Below are 23,555 nucleotides of genomic sequence, written 5' to 3' on the forward strand. Positions count from 1 at the left end.
AAGATAAAATTCAGGACTTTAAGTCCCATGAGATTGTTTGACCAATTACACTGAAATTCAGGGGAAATTAACAAAAAAGAAAACCACAAAACAATCACCTTTGCTCTTTGTGGTGTCATCATCTCATTTTAATTCATGATTAGATTCTTTTTTTTTTTTGGGACACAATACTAATTCATTTATCATTCTGAGACAAAATGAATTGCCTTACTTTTTTAATTAAGAGTCAAAATGACATATCTGACTGAGTATTGAGATAAATTTAAATACGTTTGCGTTAACTGGACGTCAAACATTAACATCAAATTGACAACATTTTCAGGCGAGCTGATAAAGCTTTGTTCAAAATAATTAAGTCAAGAGATGAGGTCCAAAACTGTAAATCACTATGCGTAATTTATCGAACACTCAACCTCGCGCAGGTATAATTACCTAACACAGCTTGGAGTGCTTGTGACGTTCCTTCCAAGCAATTCCGACGCTACAATCTAGAAGTAGTAATTAATTTATCATTCTGAGACACTTCTAAATGAATTGTCTTACTTTTTGAGTCATGAGTCAAAATGACATATCTGACTGAGTATTGAGATAAATATTGAGATGTTTGCAATAAAGTGCATGGCCGCATGTACAATTCCATACTCTTTGGTGTTTGACATGAGAATTGAGCGGGAAGGAAAATAGGTTGGTGTGACAAAGTGACAAAAGTTACTTTATGTGGCAAAAGGATGCTCTTTCTTTTGAAGAAAAAAAAGATACTTAATGCCACTCGTGCTGATAGCGTTAATGCGAAATAAGCTTTTGGTTACATGTTGGAAAACAGAGTTGTTTATAACATTTCGCTTAACGTTTGTGACGGTTCAAGCATCTTGCATTAAAAGTGATTTAATGCAGGAATGCAGTCCAATCGTCAAAAACCAAGTGTGCTGAGCATCTCAGGAACATAATCAAATCAAAAGAGGGTTTTTTTTTTTCTAATTATTCAACGGTAAGTTTGTTAATCTCCTAAGAAAAAATGTGAAAAAATATAGTTCCCTGTTTACAATCGCGAATGAGGCATTTATATTAATAATGCACAGTGTAAAAAACAGATGCCTGACGTTGTCACAGAGGTAAAAATTAACCTTTTTATCTTCGCGAAATTCCCCAGTACCTGAATTAAACAGACATTGGCAAGGGTCCTGTGGGTGAATTTTCCTCTCAGTCAAGACAGCTTAATACCACTTCACAATAGTTCAACATTTTCTGTTATATTTTTCATTCTCTATATTCCTTCTATTTGTCAACAGATGATGATAATTGGACGGTAAAATCATATTTTCACCTGGTTTTTCTTCCAAATGATGAATATTGGAAACCAGAAAGAAATGCAATCCTCTAGGTCAGCGTTCTAGTTGAAGTAAAGCTGGAGTCTTGAGGCACCATGACGACTAGCCTTCCCATTGCAACAATGACTTTTGCGTTTCCTCAACTAATGATGGGAGCTATTGACAAATTTTTTTTTAACAATATTTCTCATTATATTTCTCAATCGTAAACAAGTTTAGTAAAGCCAGCTTTACGATACAGGTCAGAGACAAGCATTTTTCAGTTAATGGTCCAATTTTCGATCGACTTGAGCTCAATGTTGGAAGGACCTCTTTGATGAAGATCATGACAATTTTTCCTTACAATTTACACAGGTAAGCGATTATTGCCACGATTCACGAGTTGATTACCTACGCGGTGCCAAATCACAAGTGAAAAATGGCGTCCAGGGTCTTCAGTCAACATCTCATGAAAGCTTTCACGAAGGACTAAGTTTAAAAATTAGCACAGGTGGTGAGACAGAGTTGCAACGACGACTAAAGTGTATTAAGTATATTAAGTACGGTATCTTACAAGTGTAGATATATGCTGATAATAATATATATAAAATTAGCAAAAGCCGAGTGAGTGCTATACAAAAGTAGTACATACATGTGGACTGTCCAACCTGGTTCACACATGCGCGGAAAGAAAAACTTGAAAAAGGCCTCAAAAGGACTGATAAGAATCGCGAATAAATAAAGGAAAGTTTCTCGATACAGATCAAACCCAACATTTAAAACCAAAAAGTTTCTAAATCTACAATCCACACGAAATCTTCAGCCTCTACTGCATTATCCAAGAAAAGTAGTCAAGGCATAGTTAACAAAGGCAAAACGACGATCGGGACGAAAAGCCTCGATCGAACGCCATTTACAAAAAAAAATGATTGCGCCTGTGAATCGTACCTTCCTCAAGAAGGTAGGATACGCAATTTGCTTTTGCGTGCGACGTTTGAAAGTTCTATGCATTTGTACTACATTTACATTTGCATTTGCCTCGCACGTGTGAACCAGGCGAACCACTCAGAAATCCCTCTGCAACTACTATTCTGAGGTCCAGACAGGTTCACTCAGATTCTCGAATTAGTTATGCTGTTTCTCGCCCCAGTCTTCACACGCCGAAGGGGAAGGGAGAGGGAGCACTTCCTTACTTTGCTTAAACAAGAGAGGGAGTTTTAATTTTTTTTTTGGCTTCCCCAACCCCCCCCCCCCGCCCCCTTTCCGCAGCAAGTGCCCCCCACCACACCAGAAACCTATTTGAGGTAATGATACACTGGCCGTACTCCATATGATCACTAAGAGTTCCTAGTGAACAGTCTTAATGTAAAAAAAGACGTAAATACAGTCTCTTTGGAATCTATCTTTGCGTGTCAACGGCTCCACACATGGATCTCATCTCCGTCTTTAATCTTGTACCTGTAGAGCTTTTTGGGTCCATATTTCATTTCTTCGAGACCAAAACACAACCCCACGTCTTTGTAAAATATCTTAAAGCCTGGAGGAGGTATTCCGATGATCTCACTGACATACTTTTTCAGGCTCGTTGTGCTCTGCATAAGGTTAATTTCCTGCTCGCAGACAGGTTGATCGTCAAATATCAGAGATATTGTAGCAGTTTTTTTGGCTTTCAAGTTGACCTCTGCCAGTCGGTCCAACATTCCATGAGTTCCAACCAATTCAAGATACCTTAAAGGTGGACTTTCGTCATCCATGTGATGTCGAATGAAAAATCTTTCAGCATCTTCTCTTTCCTCTGCAGATATCTTAGTTTTGTTTAGTTTCTGTATGTTGGGGAGCCTTGCAATAAGAAGCTGTCGTTTGTGTTGGTCAGTGTACTGATACAGCAGTGGAATTCCCATCACACTGACATCTGTTAATATGGGGAAGGATTTAAGCGCATCAATGGCTTCCCACGTATCTAGCAGAGTGTTGTTTAGGTTCAACGCCTTCAGGTTTGGAAACTGTTGAGGAACCTCTTTTGTAGAAATGTTTTCCAGAGGGCACTCAGACATTCGTAATTCCACAAGTCCTGGGAAAACGAATCCAATTTTTCCAATCTCTTCCCATTGTGTGATGGCATGTTTGTTGATTGACAAGCTCTTGATGTTTGGATATTGTTCTGGGCAATCTGGAATACGCTCGTAGCCATTCAGGCTGAGGTATAGGTCCTGCACCCTAACATTAACATGGAAATGAGGTAAGGAACAACAGAATTTTGATGTGAATGTATCTCATGTCAATGAATGACAGTTAGAATTATTGTAAGCTCTGAAGGCTACCAGGGTCAGGCCATTGGGAAGAGTTATAGAGAAGGGTTATAAATTCTTAATCTGCATGAGATATTTTCATCCAATTTTGAAATTGAAATGTATTGCACACTTGTTTTCTATTCTTCAGCAATAGCTCCAAAGGTTGTTTTACAATTTTCTTTTAATTTTTTTTTATGCAATTTACCCTAGTACACACCTTTTGGTACCTGCATATCCACCCAACCCTTTCCTATCAACTCTTCCTTTGGTCTAGGCCAATGGAGTGGTTAATATCAACTGTTCTTTCAAGTAATTAGAAAAAAAAAAAAAAGGTTTTCTGCACAAGAATGTTAGTTTCAGTGTAAAACTGTTAGTGGATAACAGGTGCAAGGAAAGAGTTGGGTTTCCAGTTGAGTAAAGCTACATGTGTTGGTCCATGCATTTTAACTTGTGGTTGTTCAGAAATAAGCCCACTGCACAACAAGCAGAGCAACAAAAAATAACACTAGCAACATGGAGGCATTACAATGTAGTCTGCCCTTGTTTTCCTTTTTACTATTGCTTTTCTTTGTCATTTTTGCATGTTTGTTGGTTTGTTTGTTGTACTTTATGACCTTTTGCACAGCAGTCTATCTGAAGCAAAACCTACCCACTGAGACAGTTCAGCAAAGAGTTCACTGTTTCCAGTGGCACAGCAGTGTTGTTTAGGATCAATTTTTTTACTGAAGGAAGTGACTCCTTTGGATGTTCTCCTAGTAATGGAGTAAAATCTGCAATCTTATGTGGCAAGAAGTTTTCACTCAGGTTTAGAAACTCAAGTTTCTGGAGTTGACGGATTATTTGAAAAACCTAACACATTAAAGAAAAACAATATTAATTATAACAATAGTAATTTATGCACGAGAAGCTAGTGCTCCATTACTGTGAGGGCTTGTTTGGGTTTCTGCTCTAAAAACTAAACAAGAGCAATGCTATTTCCCCTGGATGGGGAAAAAGTTAAATTCAGCCTTAATAATTTCAGTAAATATAAAAAGACCCTACAGTAAAAGTAGAAACAGCTATTATGATAATATATATGGTACCTTCACTGCATGTGGGGACGATATCTTGCTTTTGAAAAAAAAGAAAGTCTGCTATTTCACTGATATCTATAAAAGAAATGTGATTATTACTTGAAACAAACAGAATTCATTTACATGTATCTCACCTCATGAAAGTCAGAAAGGTCATTCTTGGCCAGATCAAGTTCTTCTACATTTGGACACATGGATGCAATCTCTCCAACTGGACCAGCACAGTTGATACCACAGTCATCAAGAGTTATGATTCTCTTGTGAAAGTGTTCTGACTGGCCAAAAGAGGCTGAAAATTACAAGTTAGAATTAGGAAATCTTGATAAATTCAGTAAGACAGACAACTATTTAATTATCACTAAAAAGACACTCAGACTGGCAGCATACTAAAAATTCAGTGGAACCTGTATTGAGTAGTCACCCACAGGGAATGGGGGCATTTAATAAAGGTTGACTGCTTTGTGCAGGTTCCACAGAACAGGTTACAAGAGAAATAAGATAAAAAGGCCATTTTATGCTATAATTGACCATAAAATGTACAAAAACTCACTCAGAAATACTGCTTACATAGATTTTAGGAGATAAATATGGATTACATTTTCCTTGAAAGATCACTCTTAGTTTTGAGTAGTGCTGCTTTAAGTGACTGTTCATTACTGATGGAAATTAATACAAAAAGGCCTCTAGGACTCAATAAAGGGTGACCACAATCAACCTAACAGAGGTGACCGCTTAAAATGGTGAAAATTACAGTAACTAAGGGTAAAGAAATTTGGGACTGCTTAAGACAGGGTGACTGCTTAAAATGGTGCCACCTGAAACAGGTTCATATTGAATTAAGGACCATGTAAATGGAAAAAAAAAGCCACAACATCAACAACAACCAATCAAACACAAATACTACACAAAGGAAAAGAAAAACAATTGAAAAAAAAAGGTAAACTTATTCTTAGTGTTTCATGTTGCCAAAGTGTATAACAACATAAAATAATTATTTGATTCAAAAGAAATATGGGATTTGTCATAAGCTAATCACATGAGAAATAAGCAAATCAAATTTTAGTCTCTGAAGCAAAGGACACTCTAGATTTAGTAGAAAATTGTTCCTATTATGGCATAACTTTCTTGTGATAACGAAACAGACGATTCGCTGACTACCGATCGTTGAATTATAAATGTAAATATGGCTAGTAAGTGGCACAACTGGTAGCATTTTCCAGGTAAATGAAATAAAGTGACCCTAATCATCCACTGTTTTATGTATTTCTTTGGATGGAACAATCGACACTAAGTTCTAGAACATCGATGCAAATATGGCCAAGTTTAAAATCTGAATGAATATCTGGAAAGAGTTCGCACAAGACGAATTCCTTCATTATGCATTCAGTATTGGAGAAAAGACGACAATGGAAAAACAATGAATTACCATATGGACCAAGGTTTTGTTTTAGAATAGAAGGGATAGGTTTCCTAAGAAACTGTGGTACTGCATCAGCGGGGGTGATGCAAGAAAACTTGGTTTTATCAACCGAGTTGATAATGTAAATGAACACCGTTAAGAGTTACTAAAGTTCGAACGTTACCCCTTCGCTAAACCCAATTCACTCTGACGAAGAGCTAGCGCTCGATACGTCAGCTTTGGAAACTCCTCATGGTAGCCGACTTGTTTTATAATCGTATGGGGTCAGATGGAAATCTTTCCGACCACTTTTAAAATTAAATTTTTAGTGTCCAACAAACTAACCCTTTTGTTTTGGAGAGCCGGTTATGTGTATAAAGCACAACTCTTCATCACTTTGGTCTTCGCTGTATTTATTTAACAAAGCGTCTTTGAATGATAGCCTCCTTTTCTCAGCTTGAGAATCCTCCATCATGTCATTAAAGGCGGCAGAAGTACCTAGTTGCGCAAAATAAAGACTCCATATTCCTATAAACGATTAACACGAAAAATTCTACGGAAAAAATGGACTAGTTTTGCTGATCTTACAGAATTGGTCTCTCATGCGTGTCACGCAATGACCTAAAAAAAATGAGCTAGTCACGCAATTTTTACCAGCGAAACTTGTAATATCGCTTTCTTGTACCTTTTTTAAGACTTCTTCCTTTGACTCTTTATCTTTCCAGGATAATCAACCGTAGTTTTCCCTAATACTTTCTTCGTGGTTGACCTGGTAAACTCTTTGTTTTGTTTTTATTTTTACACGACCGCAAAGGATCAGGGACGTGAGGGGCCTGGGAGGAATGACGTAATTTGCTTCTTACATAACATCGCTCCCAGATTCTTTAGTTCCTGTTGGGAATTTTCACTTTCCAGCTACACTGGAGCAGAATAATATACTTCCTGTTGTCTGTGGCTGTCATATTTCCTTTCCGAATGATTGTGCAGAGAAGTAACTTCTACTCTTCGGAAACCTGTTGAATTTGGGGTTGTTTTTACGGAACTTTCCCGAGATGATGAGCTCTTCACTATTTGCGAGAGTGGCATTTTACCCTTCTCTTCTCTGGGGAATTGTAACAGAGAGTTCGACTAAAAGATGGTATGATCGTATAGACACACACATCCTCTTGGGTGCTTTGCCGTTTAAGAGTCAAACCAAAGAAGTAAGTAATTTCAAGAGCTCTTACATGTATTATTTGTTTAAGGGTATCTTAGGAAACTAATTTACGCAACTATGAATTCCCTCTTCCCCTCTCTTTCCTCCTTCTTAATTCGAAAGTGTTCATCGGGATCATCTCTAACTCACTCATTTAACATCTTTATCAACAACCAAACTGTTGTAATTTGATAGGAATTCGAGATATGTTCTTTTGCTAGAGTCCTCACTTGAAACTGGGTTAACAATATTTGTTATACACTCATTATTTCCTTTGGTCAAAAGAAAAGTGTAAATATTTGTACCTAAGTGGTATTATACGAATTCAAATGTATCCTGTGTAGTGATCATCATCATCATCAAAGATAGCTTTGGCAGATGGAATCATGCTCATGTCGGCAAAGGTAACTTAATGAATGCACCCTCCATGTAGCTGTGCACAACTAACCCTTTAACTCCCAAGATCTCTTTAGTAATTCTCCTTACTGTCTACCGTACAGTTCTTGTGATGTTAGTTTGGAGAATTTGGTATTGGATCAACTTATAATCCCCTAATTGATATTTTCTTTTTTCTCATCACTTATCTGCTTGATATTGTATTGACATTGTAAGGAGAAATTCTGTCTTGGTCACTCATGGGAGTTAAAGGGTTAAGAAAAGCACATATAAACACCCTGGCCAGTGTTCAACTATTTTTTTAAAAGGGGGTTAGTGTCTAAAGAAACTGTGGTGCTGTGTCAGTGGGAGGGTATTAAACAGGGTAATTAAGTATTGTCAACTGAGTTGATGATGTAAATTGGCCACTGTAAAGAGTTTAAAAGCTGACATTTCGAGCATTAGCCTTTCATCAAAGCAATTGTTTCTAGCGATTTCTTTTTTTAAAAACAGGATTAGTGTAACTGTGCCTCAACTGATAACCCTGTTTTGTAATGGCCTTTGCTTTACCAGACTGCTCTAAGGGATTAAATTTACCAATAGTAGTTAGTCTTCTTTGCATGCATATGCATGCAAGACCTTAGCTAGAGAATGCCATTGCCTTCTGTTGGATGCCAGTCAGTCAAACTGCCCCTATGTCTAACCTGTGTCTCTCAATTTCCCCTTTCTATGATTCTTGTCCAAGTTTCCTCAAGGTGGCCTCTCTTTTGTCGATCATTAGGAGTCCATCAGAGGGCAACTCTTAGTAGGGCTGAATTGCTGGATTCTATTTGTACATGGCTGATCCATCTTTATCTTCTTCACTGGATCTGCTGCATGAATCATTGGGTTCTGTAACTAGATATAGACATCCAATTATTAGTTGAAATCTTTGGTGAATGATGGAAACTCTTGCTATCCTAATGATAATCCTGATTGATATACTGATAACTCATTCAAATTATTTGGTAATTGTGAAGAAGAGCTCCCCAAAAAACCTGTTGGCCGACAGTCGGCCGACAGTCGGCCGACAGTCGGCTGACAGTTGGCCGACAGTTGGCCGACAGTTGGCCGTCTGTCGGCCGACAGTCGGCCGACAGACGGCCGACAGGTTTTGCCTGAAATATAGGCTACCTGTCGGCCGACTGTCAGCCGACTGTTGGTAATGTGTCGGTAACCTGTCGGTAGCTTGTCGGTAGCTTGTCCGTGAAACATTAACACAAACCTTAATGTTTTCTCTCGGTTTTCGCTTGAAAACGACATCCAACATGTTTAATACGTTGACAATTGACTTTCAAGATTTGGTGGCTCCTAAAGGAGCCGTTTTGTGAGTGGTGAAATATGCAAGATATTTCACTCGTAAAATCGTGCCGCGAACTTCATTGGCAACAGCTGCCCCTCTCTCCTCATGTTGCTCATGACCGGGATGTAGCGCCGAAGTCTTTTGCGACAGGCAACCTCCAGATCTCGCACCGATTGAACTTCTTGGTCGCGGAGGACGAGGTCCAGTTCCCTCGAGGCGACCTTTTTCAGTTCTGCTATCGCCACAAAGTCTCATAGTGTGCTCCGAGGACAGCCTGCAAGACGGAAGGCACAGGCCATGCTGCATTTGTTCTCTTTCATCGTCTGGAGAACCTGGTCATATTGTACGTGTATGTTGGCCAGGCTGTGGGTGCTGACGCGTATGTCTGCCTTCTGCTGGTGTTGCTGTCGTGATGCGGGTGGGTCTTCTTGTGGCGCGGGTTGGTCTCTGCGTCGTACCTCCGCTCGGAGTTCTGCGATGACCTTCTTTGCGTCTACGAGGCGCCTCTTGAGGTTTTTAACGACCTCGTCCTTGTTCCACACAAGGTTGACTAGCTCTTCAGCCTCTTTCCCTTTTGCAGTGACTCGTATGAAATGCTACCCTGGTGATCCGTTTGACAACTTGCTTGAAGCCATCGCAGAGTTCTGCCCACCAAACTAAGTTTACTTAGTTTTACAAACAAACGGCTCCTTTAGGAACCACCAAATAAAAAAAAGTCTTGAACCGACAGAACCAACATGTGTATTGTTCAACATTAGATTAGCGGCACGCGCCTAAATCAATTATCGCATCACGCATCCAAGTCTAATTATCGAATTGTTACGTATAGTATTTTATTACTTAACATAACGAGTAAAAAGATTCACAGTTGTATCATTTATTAAACTTGAAATTGGAAATAGCAATTCATCCCAAACCTGCAAGATAGATTACGATGCTAGCAACAAATACATACATACATACATACTTAACATACCATAAGAAGCCGTGTTGCATTGTTGGGCGATTTGAACGAAAGTGTTTGTATTGATACGTAACTTATGTTTTCAGAGTTTTTGGCCGAGTTTTCGATTAAATTATCTTCCCATGCAATTCTTAGATTGTCTGGTGTGTTGTAAATTACGCAAGTGATATATCCTATACGCATCTGATAACATTTTGGAAGAAACGTTTCTTTACATACTACCAACTTTGCCGTCGATCGGTAAGTAGGTGAAGTCTGTCGAGTCATACATCACCATTACGGATTGTTATGTCACGTTAACTGTTCGTTTTTAACACAATTTTTCTTTTTTCTTAACCTGTCGGTAGACTGTCGGCCGACTGTCGGCCGACAGTCGACCGACAGTCAGCCGACAGGTTTTTTGGGGAGCTCTTCTTCACAATTACCAATTATTTTGTTATAAAATAACAAAAAATTTTGTATGCTAAAGAATCAATTTTGTTTCACAATGAAATAAATGATTACAACTTTTCAATTAATGTTTTATCATTTGCAGTTGGTGGAAAATGAAAATGTCAGAGGAGTAGTAACCATGAATGAAGACTATGAATTACGTTACTTTTCCAACAGCAAAGAGGTACAAACAATAACAATAGGTGCAAGTGTGTTGATTATTATGCTCCCTAAAATTAATGATCCATGTAGTCTAGAAGAGACCTCAGTGGGAAGTAACATATGACAGTAAGGGATAAAGGAACAAAAAACAAACAAACAACAAAATGTTACACCATCAAGAAACCTTATAACAGGTTTTTTGTTAACAAAGAAAGTAACAAAGTCAATAATTGACAGCCAATTATCAATTCCTCATTGAGTGATAAGTCACTGCCTAAGGTGGTTGATGAGGGTAAACCTTTTGTCTTTGGTTTACAAAAGGTACGTTTCTAAATCCCTGTTTTCTTTTATTTTTCTTAAGCTTGTATTTACTATTTTAATCTGAAACAGAGAGAGATAAGAATCAAACTGGTTTTAAATACTCTTAGCAAGAAAAGACATAGAAACCATAGACATAATCTGATCAATGCGACATTATTGTCTCTTTGTGGATAGTGTGACTTAGACTGTCACTCTGTCTGACCAATCAATGTTCTCCTTTTCAGGCAGTAACTGGTAACATTTACTGCCTGTAGTACCTCTTATTACCATTTAGAATTGCTTGGAATTCTTGAAAATTCAACTTGTAAAAGGATTACTTTACCGGTTTGAAATTTATTTTACCTGTCATGCTTAAAATAAGGGAGAACACTGCCAATATCCTGTGTTTTGGACTGCAACTCTTACCATGCTATATGCATTGCATATATGCATAGCCCTAACCTCTGGTGGGTAATCCAACTTTTTCTGTTACGTGATCAAATGAAATTTACTTCATTAAAAATTATGATCAGATTCCTCCACAGGAAAAAAGAACACTGCTTGAAAATGTAACCCACTCCCAACAAGTGGTTGGTTGTAGTGCCCTAAACTAACCTGGGAAGCACAGATTTTAAGGTTTTTTTCACAGGCCTTTTTTCTGCAATTGCATAAATTGCTTTTTGTGATACACATGGCTTATTCATTTGATAGTAAGATATGGAAACAACTTAATGCTTAGCCGATATTTTGTTTGGGGGACAGGAATGGGAAAGTTGGGGAGTGACTCAGTTACACTTGGCTACAGTGGATTTTAATAATGCACCGTCCCAAGAGATGCTTAGAAAAGGAGTTGAATTCATTGAAGAAATGAACCAGAACCAAAACAGCGTGTATGTTCACTGCAAGGCAGGCAGGGGACGCAGTGCCACACTTGCAACATGTTACATTATGAAGGTAAAGTATGAAGTTACTTTTAATTATTAAATAAAGCTAGCATTTAGTGATACTCACAGAAGCCATTTCACTGTGCAGTTCAGTTTCAAGAACCTTTTTCCTTGACCTTCTAACTCCCATGAGTGACCAAGATGAATTTCTCCTCACAATATCAGTACAACATCAACCAGGTAAGGGTTGAGAATAAAGAAAAATAACAATTTTGGGATAATTAGTTGATTCAACACTAAATTCTCTGAACTACCATTTTAAGAATTGTGTGGTTAACAGTATGGAGAATTACAAATTTGATCCAGGAGTTAAAGGGTTGATAGTGTGGTAGGTGGCTGTTGTTAAAAAATCTATCTATGAAAAAAGGAGACTAGAGTTCAAACTTCATAGAAAATATGGATCAATATCAGTATCTGGGCAACTGCCCACCTACCCCTCCCCTAACCCAACATTAACTCTAACTAGTTATCAATAGACTGTTGTTGGGTAAGGGGAGGGGTAGGTGAGCAGTTGCCCAGATACTGATGTTGATCCAAAAATATTTATTAAACTTGTGAAATGAGTCACCACATTTGGCTAAAATAAAAACTCCAAAACTTCTTAAAATTCCAAAGAAAGGGGTAACAAATTTGCACAAACAAAAGTTAAAAAAATAACTGACCAACAAACAACAAAAGTACACAAAAAGTGTCCATGTCAGTTTTCAATGTCAACGTTAGAGTTCTTTGCAAAATCGCATGCATTTACATGGAAAAAAAATTCAAATGGGGGAGAGGAAGAGAGAAATAATATTGTAATTTGAAAGTCAAAAATGAAAGAGATTTTCTACAGGTGTGTTCAAAAAGGAGCCATAAGGTCATAACCCAACTTTAGAGCCTGCTCTGAGGGGAAATTAAAAGATGACAGAAAGTGGTCTAATAGGAGGCAGTTGAGCACAGTCTGGTAACTGGCTTTAATCAAAACCCTTACTGAGTTAATGCACTGATCTTGGACATTTTTTGCCAAAATTTTTTAAGTTTGTCATATGAAATCATCTTTCCAATATTCTCCATTCTCTGCCATCAATCTTTTCTTCTTGGTTCATTGTTACATCTATTCTTTTCTTATCTTGGTAAACAGATATGTCGTGGTCTCCAGCACCTGTAGACATCCTTTCCCTTCAATTTTTTTTATAAAAATTGTAAACCTATCAGTCACACACCTGCAGTTTTTTTCTATTTGAGAGCAAGATCCAGATAATGTAAATTTTCTTGTCAAAAAAAATCTATTAAGCCAGTGCTGAAGAATGGCCTGTATATAGAGTGGGTAGTTGTTTGATGCATTGAATGGCAATGCCATGAGGGGTTAAGGGTGGGAAATGGGGAAGTTTTCCCCCTCATGTCTCCTTACCATCACAGGTCATTTTTTGAAGTTCCCCCTAACCAACCAATGTTCCAAAGTGCTTTCAAAACCAACAGCAATACAGACTGAATTACAGAGAAGTTCATTCCAGAGCAGGGCAGTGAACAGGTTTTGTAACAAGAGCAGTAAAATTTACTACATTGTAGTTTACCATTAGCAATCTACACTTTAACATTCCCTTACTCTCCTAATTAGTTTTATTTTCTTTTGTTCTGGATTGTAGGCCAAAAGGTTACAACCAATGGATGCTTACCAATATGTCAAGAGTAAAAGACCTCACATACTTATTGCCTCTCGGCAGTGGGCTGCTATTGAACTGTTCTATAAGAACCTATTAGATCAAGGTCACCGTGATGCAATATAAAATATTCCCGGCCACTATATACATCTACATGCAATGACGGTTTTTGAATGTTGACAGTCAAATTATTTATTTCTGTAAACAGATTTTTCACAAAATCATTAAGAAAGCTAACCTCAACACCTTTTATAATTTAGGTGTATACTTTCTTGTGTAGTTAGCTTTAAAATGATTCTTACACTAATTGTAAACGACTCTGGGATGGTTCAATTGAATCCAGGAAGACTTAAACAAGGGTGTACACCACAGGAAGCCTGTCCCAGCACATCCTGTCAGGAAACATGTCTCATTTTGGGGGCACAGCACACCAGAGAGCCCCCTCTATCACTTTTGACAGTAGTCAACTCCGCCTTGTTTGTTTTGCTGACAACAATTTACGAAGCTTCAGGATTTAACAAAGCATGTCAGAAACTTATCAATTTTGTTTATTTTATTTTTTATTTTTATTTTGCCATTTTGTAATTATAATACATTAGTAAAAATGAAAAAGGAATTACATATACATTAATGTGTTATAGCTGAAGATTTAGGAAACCCATTGGGAAACCAAGAGGCTTATGTGAGCTACAGACTCCTCATATTTTGCAAAAATAAATAAATAATTTTTTAATTTATTTATTTCACCATTTCTTATTATAATACAACAGTAGAAATAAAAAACAGTTACATATACTTTAATATGATGTAGCTGAAGATTAAACATGAGGCAAGGACACTCGTTGGGAAACCAAGGCTTATGTGAGCTACAGGCTCCTCATATTTTACAAAAGTGAGGTACAGTATCTTTCAGTTTTATGGCATGATTTAGGTTCAAAATATTTTTGTTAAAAAGGAAAGGGCACACACATATTAAACAACAACAACAATAGCAGGCACTCAAAACAAACATATACTTCAGCAGGGTGAGAAAAGTAAGCAAAAAAAGAAAAATAAATTAACAAATCAAGAAGAATAAGAAGGGAGTTGACTTAAGTAATGTTCGCAATTTAGACTTTAAGAGAGTGCCATCATTTTGGATTTCTATATTCAGAGAATTGCAAAATTTAGGTCCTTGGAAACATAACGCAAACTGTTTGATATTTTTTCTGCAAGGGCTATGTAATGATTGTCACAATGATTGTGACTTGAAAACAAAAATTATATTATTAGAGCATCAAGAAGATGGCTTATCTTTAACAAAAACATGATCTTTCCTATTTGAAATCAATATATATTGTATAGATTAAGAACTTTCAACTGCTTAAATATAGGTTCAGTATGAGCGTTAAAAGTACTTCTTGATATCAAGTTAATATATTTTTAACATTTTCCCAGTTTGCAATTATTTCCAAGACACATGGAGGGGGGGAGGGGGAGGGGGAGGGTGTGGTGTAAAGCTGCAGGCTAGTGCACTGAGGGAAGACATCTTCCTGTTTATTGGTAAAGACACTTGAAACACCTGTCATTTTGTATGTTATCAGAACTATGTTTCTAAGCATTGTCTCGTGAAGAATGTTGAAAATAGCATTTCTAATGATCCTCTACATTTCACTTTTTTTGCAGAATGCCACACCTTTTATATACATATTCCTTCAGGGCTTGTTCTCAACCACCTTCCATAAGATTAAATTTATTAATGGTAATATTTTATTATAAATTTCTGACAAAAACTGTACATTTAAACATAAATTTGACTTCAAAGAGAAGTTATCATAAACATGCTATCTTAATTCAGAAGGAACTGTTTACACGAGTCAGCTCACTTCAGCCATTGTAACCTGCAAAATACAACAAGATTGTACATTACCCTGGTTTGACCATAATATCGGGAAATAGCTTTACAAATTAATTAGGACGAAAGCCAATTTACAGTGGTAATTTAGTCATATTAGTGTATTTAGAACAAAGAATTCTTTGAATTCTTCCAGAAAGAAAAGAAGTAGACTAGTTATTTTCCTTCTGAAATTTTTAAAGATCAGTTACTCTGACTTTGTGAGGAAGGCATTTAGCAAAAGTGAAGATTTACCAAATCATTTGTAACTCAATGCATCATGGACAGAGTACGCATGCAGCTGCACAACAATTATGCTGCAGTACAAGTTCACTCAGTGTTTATGAGGTTTGAATGTCGAATGTAATTATAAAGTAAATTAGATGCAACAAGCTTGATTGCAATTGATTTTACTGTTTTTAACTACCTCTTGAGAAGCAGCTTGGTCTTGTATATCATCCAAGTTTTTGGACTTTTTCTTGCTATTTTTTGGGATACTTTTTTGGAAAGCCCTGCTGGACCCTCTGCCAAAGCATATTGTCTTTGGTAGCCTGGGGTGAAAACAAGAACAACCATGCTCAATCTATGTTACACACTAAATTACAACATGTGTACATACAGTAACTTCTTTCAATAACCTGCAAACCCTGTGGCTCAAGATCACACTAACCGAAATTTCTGACCTATTACCTGTAAGTAATCTTTTAATTTGACAGTAAACAACTGTTGCTGCAGGTAGTGGGGAGGTGCAGGTTACAGTGTATGTGACAATTTTAAATCTAGCAATACTGGTTAACCTTTAAAGTCCCAAGAACTGATTTTAAATTCTCCCCTCTAGCTCCTACACTTTTCCTTGTAAATTGGTTGGTGTTAGATCAAGATAACTTCTACTAAGTTTGAGTAGATGTATTCTCATTACCTGTTTGCTAGACAATCTATGGATATGGTTGGGAGAAATTAAATGCTTATCTTTTCAATTACAACTCATGACATAATCTTTTGAATTCATTGTTTTCCAAGAAGTTGGTTACATAATTGACACCAGTATAAGGCAGATCAACAACACAGGCTAAGCTAAATCTAACAATTAATAAAGGTACATGACCTGTACCTAAATCTTATTCACATCAAAACTAAAATTTGTGATAACATCACATCAAAAGGTCTTAAATGCATGTACAGATGCTGGAACTGTACTGTTGAAAAAAATAATAATTACCACTAAACAGCTTTTGACCCTTTTCAAATTTATTCTCTTATTTAAAGGTAATCATAAAATGTTCATTAACCTTTGTTTTGGTGCTGTGTTGACTGAGGGTGCAGGTTCCTACAAAAGAGAGTGCAGTTTCTAAATTGACAAGTACTAGACCACAAAAGAAGTTAAAGTTAACATTCTAATAGAAACTGATTGGCTATCATTAGAATTACAACATACTTGACAAGTATGGATAACTATTATAAGTTCATTTTTTATTATGATGCTATCAAATAAAATACATATGTACAATGTAGATCAGTAATATTTCAGTCTGTAAGTGGCAAAACGAATACATTAAGAACCTTGAAAGGATATAATTGCTTGAACATCTTCAGTAAATCCCCATAACTTATGTGAAACTAATCATTTTGCAAAAGAGTAATGCAGAATAATATTAACTGAAATTATATTCAATTTCACTCATTTCTTAACCTGAGGTAGGGTTGATGTGTCCATTGCTTCGGGCGAAGTTTGCATACTGCAAATAAGCAAAAAAGTGAACCCTTCATCAACCTCACCACAATACCCATAAGAGAGCATGGCTAAACTAACCATTTATGCCAACTCCCCTTCATTTAAGTGAGAGTCTCCCACATCTCACAGTCTTCTGAACTGTGAGTGAAATCTTTCAGTAAAAGAGGGGAAATCAAAGATTTACTTCCATGATCACTGATGGTTGTATTTGTTTAATTTCCTTTCTACTGACTGCCTTGTACTAATTTACAAATGCAAGGTGATGCGCAAAACAAAAAATGTCCAGCATGGTCTGAGAACTAAGTTCACTGGTTATCTTCTTAAGACTAACTAAAGAAACTTTTGGAGCAGGATCAATGTTAAGATCTCCACAGGAGAAAAAAGAAAAAAGGAAAATTGATGATGGTAAGATTATTTGAGGGGAAAATTTCAGTGCTTAGAAAGAAACATACATGTAAAATTATCAAATAATCAAATAAACCTGAGATGATAATTCCTTGTTGAAAGTTCAATGAGTATTAGGCAACATCCTACACAAGAGCTCATCCTCCAAGATCTGGCAGATTATTTGGGGATAATTTGCCTAACAATATGTGGTTTGCTCTTGACAACAACATACCTACCTTGTACAAGTGAAGCTGTTTGTTGTGACCATGTTAAGTTAAGGAGGTCGAAACTAGTTTGTAAATTCTAGAATCAAATGCTTACTAAAAGGAACTGTGTTTCCATTAAAGCATTGGTTGCAGATCAAAAGAATTTTCAAACCTTTTGCTTTTTCGCTGTTGTCTGCTTGGACGGTTGAATCTGAAGTCTGATGGATACTTGTGAAGAGATACTAGATGATCCTTATGAGTAAAAAGAAAGAATTACCATTATTTTAATACTGATAGTGATGATAATTCTAATTATCATCTGATCAATAAAAACAGAAAAGCATTCTACTTCACTGAAAGCACATACTAAATGATGATTTGTTAACAAGCTCCTACCTTCCTCTCCTCATCACTTGAAAATCTATCAGGACAACTCTCCACTAGGCACTTATACTACAAAGTACCAGAAAAAAAAAAGTTTCAAAACAAAGGTCATGATCTTGAATACATGTAACCAATTACATCACCTAGATACAATGCAATATGTATTGTTGGCTGCAAATGTAACTGTAACTGTAACTGTATCTTGATAAAACCATATTCAATCTTTCTGATTCACAACCCCATACAAGTCTGTCTCACTCTAGGACAAGGCCACATCAGTTTTATCATTTTAAATAGGCCTCACCAAACACAATCTCAGATGGGAGTATCTCACCCATTTGCTATAGTCTCTCTCTCAAGTCTTCATCGCATATGCCACCCCACTTAAACAAGTCTATGCCCATGCTGATTAATAACATTAATAGAAATAACTATTTACCAAGTTTTTCCTCATGGCTATCATGTTGAATAACATGTCATGGTTTTCTAGAATGTGAATCTCCAACAGGTGAGTTGATGGAAAAGAGCGCTGACATTTTTGACAACAGTGACGATGCAGGCTGTTATAGTGTGCCTCATAGCTACAGAGATTGAAAATGATAAAGATTCAATGATGTCACTATAATCTTTGAGTCTCACATTAAATATAGTACAAACACAGGGAAAACAAATAAAATAATCAACTTTCATTGTGTTGTTGTTTTAAAAAATCTGATATTAGAGTTATTTTAAACTGAGTGACAAAAGCAATCCTGGATTGGCTGGTTTTGCTTCACCTTACTCTGTGATTCAGGCCTAAAAAACTTGTACCAGTCTCTAAGCTGATCAAATTTCAGACAAAATCAATTTCTCACTTCATTTGCTAAAATTCAAAATTTCTTAATATTTAGAAGTAGTTTAATTAATACCTTGGAACACTAGAAAACCATTCTCCACAACCAGGGATGTCACATTGGAATTCAGCTCTATTAATAATAGCAAAAGTTACATGTAAATGCAAATGAATTACTGATCTATTAGCTAAAAATGCTCCACTTTAACTGAATGTGGATTAAGTAAATCCTAAAAAGTAAATTTAGGTATAAATACCTCTTACTAACTGAGTTTGAGGTCTCTACTGAGAGTTATGAACCAAGTTTTTTCCACTGGCTTTTATGGTCCAAGCATAAAGTGCACAGGCCATAAGTGGGAGCCCAAAAAATGAGGTCGTGTCAAACTAACAGCACAGACTAAGTCCAAATAGAGGGAAATGATTTCAATTACAACAAACATTTCAATTTAGCATGCCATGCAATAAAATGTGGCCAACTGATTGACCAATCATAGCACACATTCTGAGAGATATATCTGTACAATCATACATAACAGCATCTAGTAGTAGTAGTACTAGTAGTTGTTGTAATAGTAGAAAGCAACTATTCATAATCCCAACATTTTGGATCAGCACTGCAGGCAAGTGAGCCTGAAGAGTTTTCTACGTAAGTCAGTGCTTTCAATAAGACCATGCACCTGCTAGAGCTCTGATGGGTATTCTGTCATGAATTTCTGGGTATATTTTAGAAGCTTTCAAGCAAACTTATGAAGCGAGACCTAAAACACCTTGAGATCATCTAGAGTTCTTTCAGTTGACTTTTACCTTTGCAGACAAGTTTTAATAAAAATGATTGTAATTGTCTAATCATATATTCCAACATACATTTCCAACAAAAATAATTTGAGTTTCCAAGAACATACTGACTTAAATTTCTGTAACCATTAGGCTCATATGTCATTTTAAAGGACTTTTTGGGTGAAACTCAGGGAGCAGGCTTGCATGTCAGCAAACAGAAGATTTTGGTCAAAAATAAAACAATAAGTTAAACAATATCATGTAATAAAGGAGACAAATATCTAATGATCATCTATATCTAACTCTGATTGAAGCCAGTTTATTCCAAATGGAAATAATGGAATTACAAGAAAGAAATATTTTTTATGCTATAATCCCTAGCAGGTGCTTTACCAAGGTACCCACCTTCTTCAAATCTTATTGAAAGCACTGGTAAGTAGATGCCCTGAAAAGAGGAGCCAAAAGCTAAAGAGAACAGGAGAGATAATAATTTATTGCAAGAAAGATCAGTGCAAGATGCAGCCTCACATCAGCCTGTTATGGGTTCAGGCAGATACATTTTTTATGGTACAGCTTGAGGTATTACTTTATAAACCATTTATTACACTACCACAGACTATAGTAGTGTAACTCCGTAACAAAACCCAGTTATGTGTCTTGAGACCTACCTTTGCATGAGAGTATCAACTTCTTCGCTATTATCCAGCTCTTTCTTTAAAACATTGCAAAATAATTCTCCTTCCTGTGAACAAAATGACGGTAATTCAAAGTAACTTAGTGTTTCCTTGAAGGCGGTAATTTATCATATTGAGAAATGTTTTATAGCAACCACAACAAGGAGAGATTAAATAAAAAAATAGTCGTGTTCTAATAGCCAACTAGACTGTTCAAAATAGAGAGAGAAAAACATTTTTGATGGTCTGTGTGAGTGAGTAAAGGATGGGCAAATTTTCTGCTGCGCCAAACTTATCAAAACGATTAAACAATTCGCAAAAGCGTGTAAACTTAACAACAATTCTGTATTAATATGCATTCGTCTATAAAGGATACCAGTACATCAAGTATTTAAGTTGCTACATAAAGTGGTTTTAAAGATTATTTATAATCATTATTGTTATTATTAACTGCCATTAATCTGCATTATTGTAATAACCGTTGGAAGCTTACCTCGAAGAATGGATGATCAGGAGGAAACATGCGCTTCACAGGAGTGTAAGACCACGAGGGGATGGAAATTTTGACATTTGCATCCATTACTGCGACAAATAAACGCGGGAAAAGCGCGGAAAGAACGTCAATGAACAATGCAAGGTCTTTCTTCTTCGACTGACAGCGGCCATTTTGACTCAAGTTCAACCCGAGTCCTTTGCGATCATGATAGTTGAAGGAGCAGGGGACTTGTAACGAATTAAATAATTGACGACGCGTAAGAAGCTCGGCGGGTAAGTAAGCCTGTTGAAATGAAAGCGCATCAGCGCGTCGTCGTAAAAATCAGGAGCAAAGACAAAAAGGAAGTTATTGTGAGAAAAAATTTTCTGCTTTGTTTTGACTGAGACGGAAACAATTGCTTTAAATAACTAGTCGCAAGCTTAGCCAAGTTAGATAATACGGTCAACAAATCGTTAGTTTTTAACCTGTGATCACCATGGAACTTCTCCACGTAATGTTCATACATTTTTCAGTGAAAAGGTGCTGAGAATATTCATACTTCTCAAATAAAAGTTGTTACCTTAGTCTAGAATCGGTGAGGGTGTTACAAGAACTTGGTTTATCTAATGCATTGAAGATTAGCCAGCGTAAAGAGTTTCTAAAGCTGATGTTTCGAGTGAAGGTCTTAAAATGCTTGTATACCCATAAATACCTTTAAATAGTCGTCCGATATAATCAGCCTCGCGACATCACACTTGGAGCACTGACTGCACTTCAAAACACCAATGATGATGGCGAATGCGATGTTTTTGACCAATGGCTCTTAGTGACCGGCTTTGAAGTTCGCCATTGGTGAAATCAACAGACCCACACCTGCTTCAACACAAAACTCTTGAATATGGTGTATGGAATTACTGTAGAAGCACCCTAAAGGCAATGACTGACACACCTTTGATTTCGTCCGCAAAAATTAATTTGCCCTAGAATTCCAAAACGTCAGACTAAATGAGTTATGTGACTGCTTTGGCAACAGACGACTTCTACAGTGTGATTCAGACCTTGGAAGCTGAGGAGCGAAAAGGCGGACATTTTGACTTTTTTTTTGCGAATTACATACCAAGTCAAAAGTAAATGACAAAGCTAGAAAGAGCTGGAAAGAAGCTTCAACGCCACTTAATATTCGTGTTGTGGTGGTTTGGCTACTAGGAGATTATGAATCGGACGATTTCTTCAAGAAGCAGCAAAACAAAAAATGTTCGACCGCACATTGATTTTCAGCGAGAATTTCACACCTGGAAAGGACTTCAAAGAAATTGTCCATGGCTCACTGAGTACTGAACTTCGGACATTTTATGTTCCAGATTTCAAAGATTTCTCGATCAAGAAATCGATCAAATCCTCTGAAAAGGAAAGCGCCTTGGTGGAAGGAACTTTGGAAGCAAAAAGATAATTTATCTTCCTATGAGACAATAATTCGTTCGGTGTACAAGCCGCACATTCCCTATTTGGTCGATGCCGTTTTTGCTGTTGCCCGTCCTCTTCACAACATGAGTGAAATCCATCCAATAAGCAATCTGAAGAAAAACTCGAGAAACATGTCGCCTCTAAACGAGTAACCGGGGAAATTCAATTTGATCAGCTTGGAGACCCTTACTATCGTCTTATGATATTGTACATTTTCAGATGAATGAAAACTCCGATTTAATAAAATTAGCCATCGGATCGTGGGATGAAAGTCGAAAGAAAATTCAGTTAAACGTTTCCAGGATAAAGTGGAAGACTGCAGCAGGTCACAGTGTAATTCCAAAGTCATTCTGCCACGGCGATTGCCTTGCTGGTGGATATCAGTTGCTGACGACCTATTGCTGTCGGACTTGCCACAAATGGAACCGTTAGCGCTGGATTGAATGATATGAACTACACCGTGTGTCCCCGAGGACAAAAGCCCAATGAACGGAGGTCAAAACGCTCGGATCTTCCTGCAGTAGAAGTCATGTGGTCAAGCCCTGCGTCTGTTCTTATCGTTCTGTTAACGACAGTTGGATTCCTTCTCCTAACCATTTGCAACTTCATCCTTTTTAAAGTACAGAACACTCCCCTTGTCAAAGTAGCTAATCGCTAGTTAAGTTCTATCCTTCTGTTATCAATCGCATTGTCCTTTTGCCTCTTCCATTTTATCCTTAAGCAAGCCTACGAACTTTACGTACGCTTTGCGTCACTGCTGGTGGCCCTTGGTTCTTGTAACAATCATCTCCATACTAATAATAAAGACCATGAAGATACCCAGCGCATTCCAAGTGAACGTTATGGCCGAAAGATTCAAAAACTTTATTCTTTCCACAAAGAGACAAACTTTTATTGTTCTGATGCTAATATTTCCACCAGCTGTATTCTGCTCATTATGGATTACTTTGCCAGAACTCACCACAACAGCAACGGATCGTTAAGGCAAATGAAGTTTCATTTCTTTTCTCGTGTTCTATGCGCCAGTCGTCCTTTGGAACGAGTTTTCAAATCGTCAGATCAGTGTGCACGTCTCTTACAATGTATTTTTTAGTAGACACCTGAACTTCTGCCGTAAAAGGCTAAGGACATCTGACTCCACATTTTCCTCGTTTCATTTCCGGTTTACGTTGCGTTGCGTGTAAAGTGACAATCTCTAGGGAATTACACGTGCTTTGACATTTTGGAGATAGTTTTACCTTCGTGTAGCTGTTTTGGTTTGCAAAACAGTTCTTTAACGTGATTGTGATTGTGATTATAATGTGATCGTTAGCGCGATTTCCCTTTT

At 37.1% G+C, this 23,555-nt stretch overlaps 3 protein-coding genes and 2 pseudogenes across 5 annotated transcripts; 2 read left to right on the forward strand and 3 right to left on the reverse strand.

Annotated features, from left to right (window-relative positions):
• Positions 1-1,832: 1,832 nt before the first annotated feature.
• On the reverse strand, positions 1,833-6,899 carry LOC113670197 (tubulin-specific chaperone cofactor E-like protein). Its single transcript, XM_027186293.2, has 5 exons — positions 6,756-6,899; positions 6,416-6,568; positions 4,806-4,960; positions 4,248-4,447; positions 1,833-3,524 (listed from the first exon to the last, which is right to left on the reverse strand). The coding sequence occupies exons 2-5, from the start codon at positions 6,543-6,545 to the stop codon at positions 2,720-2,722; spliced, it is 1,290 nt and encodes a 429-aa protein (XP_027042094.2). The 5' UTR covers positions 6,546-6,568; positions 6,756-6,899; the 3' UTR covers positions 1,833-2,719.
• Positions 6,900-6,914: 15 nt separating this feature from the next.
• On the forward strand, positions 6,915-14,161 carry LOC113670198 (phosphatidylglycerophosphatase and protein-tyrosine phosphatase 1). Of its 2 annotated transcripts, none has more exons than XM_027186296.2 (4): positions 6,915-7,272; positions 10,482-10,562; positions 11,603-11,794; positions 13,410-14,161. In XM_027186296.2, the coding sequence occupies exons 1-4, from the start codon at positions 7,123-7,125 to the stop codon at positions 13,548-13,550; spliced, it is 564 nt and encodes a 187-aa protein (XP_027042097.2). In that variant the 5' UTR covers positions 6,915-7,122; the 3' UTR covers positions 13,551-14,161. The 2 variants fall into 2 exon arrangements, with proteins under 2 accessions (XP_027042097.2, XP_089065444.1); XM_089209318.1 differs by lacking the exon at positions 6,915-7,272 and adding an exon at positions 7,543-7,669.
• LOC149044195 (uncharacterized) lies at positions 8,900-10,129 on the reverse strand (annotated as a pseudogene).
• A 989-nt stretch (positions 14,162-15,150) lies between the features above and the next one.
• Positions 15,151-20,992, reverse strand: LOC113670195 (zinc finger protein 511). 2 transcript variants are annotated; one of them, XM_027186292.2, is made up of 10 exons: positions 20,783-20,988; positions 20,284-20,357; positions 18,915-18,971; positions 18,446-18,587; positions 18,019-18,075; positions 17,795-17,874; positions 16,988-17,033; positions 16,587-16,624; positions 15,725-15,848; positions 15,151-15,304 (listed from the first exon to the last, which is right to left on the reverse strand). In XM_027186292.2, exons 1-10 carry the CDS (start codon positions 20,867-20,869, stop codon positions 15,281-15,283), a joined length of 729 nt encoding a protein of 242 aa, XP_027042093.2. In that variant the 5' UTR covers positions 20,870-20,988; the 3' UTR covers positions 15,151-15,280. The 2 variants fall into 2 exon arrangements, with proteins under 2 accessions (XP_027042093.2, XP_089065443.1); XM_089209317.1 differs by lacking the exon at positions 16,988-17,033 and having other exon boundaries at positions 20,783-20,992.
• A 741-nt stretch (positions 20,993-21,733) lies between these two features.
• LOC113670196 (metabotropic glutamate receptor 8-like) lies at positions 21,734-23,410 on the forward strand (annotated as a pseudogene).
• Positions 23,411-23,555: the final 145 nt, after the last annotated feature.

The sequence above is a fragment of the Pocillopora damicornis genome, chromosome 6, assembly GCF_964200805.1.
Source record: "Pocillopora damicornis chromosome 6, jaPocDami1.2, whole genome shotgun sequence".
In the NCBI taxonomy this organism is placed as follows: Eukaryota; Metazoa; Cnidaria; class Anthozoa; order Scleractinia; family Pocilloporidae; genus Pocillopora; species Pocillopora damicornis.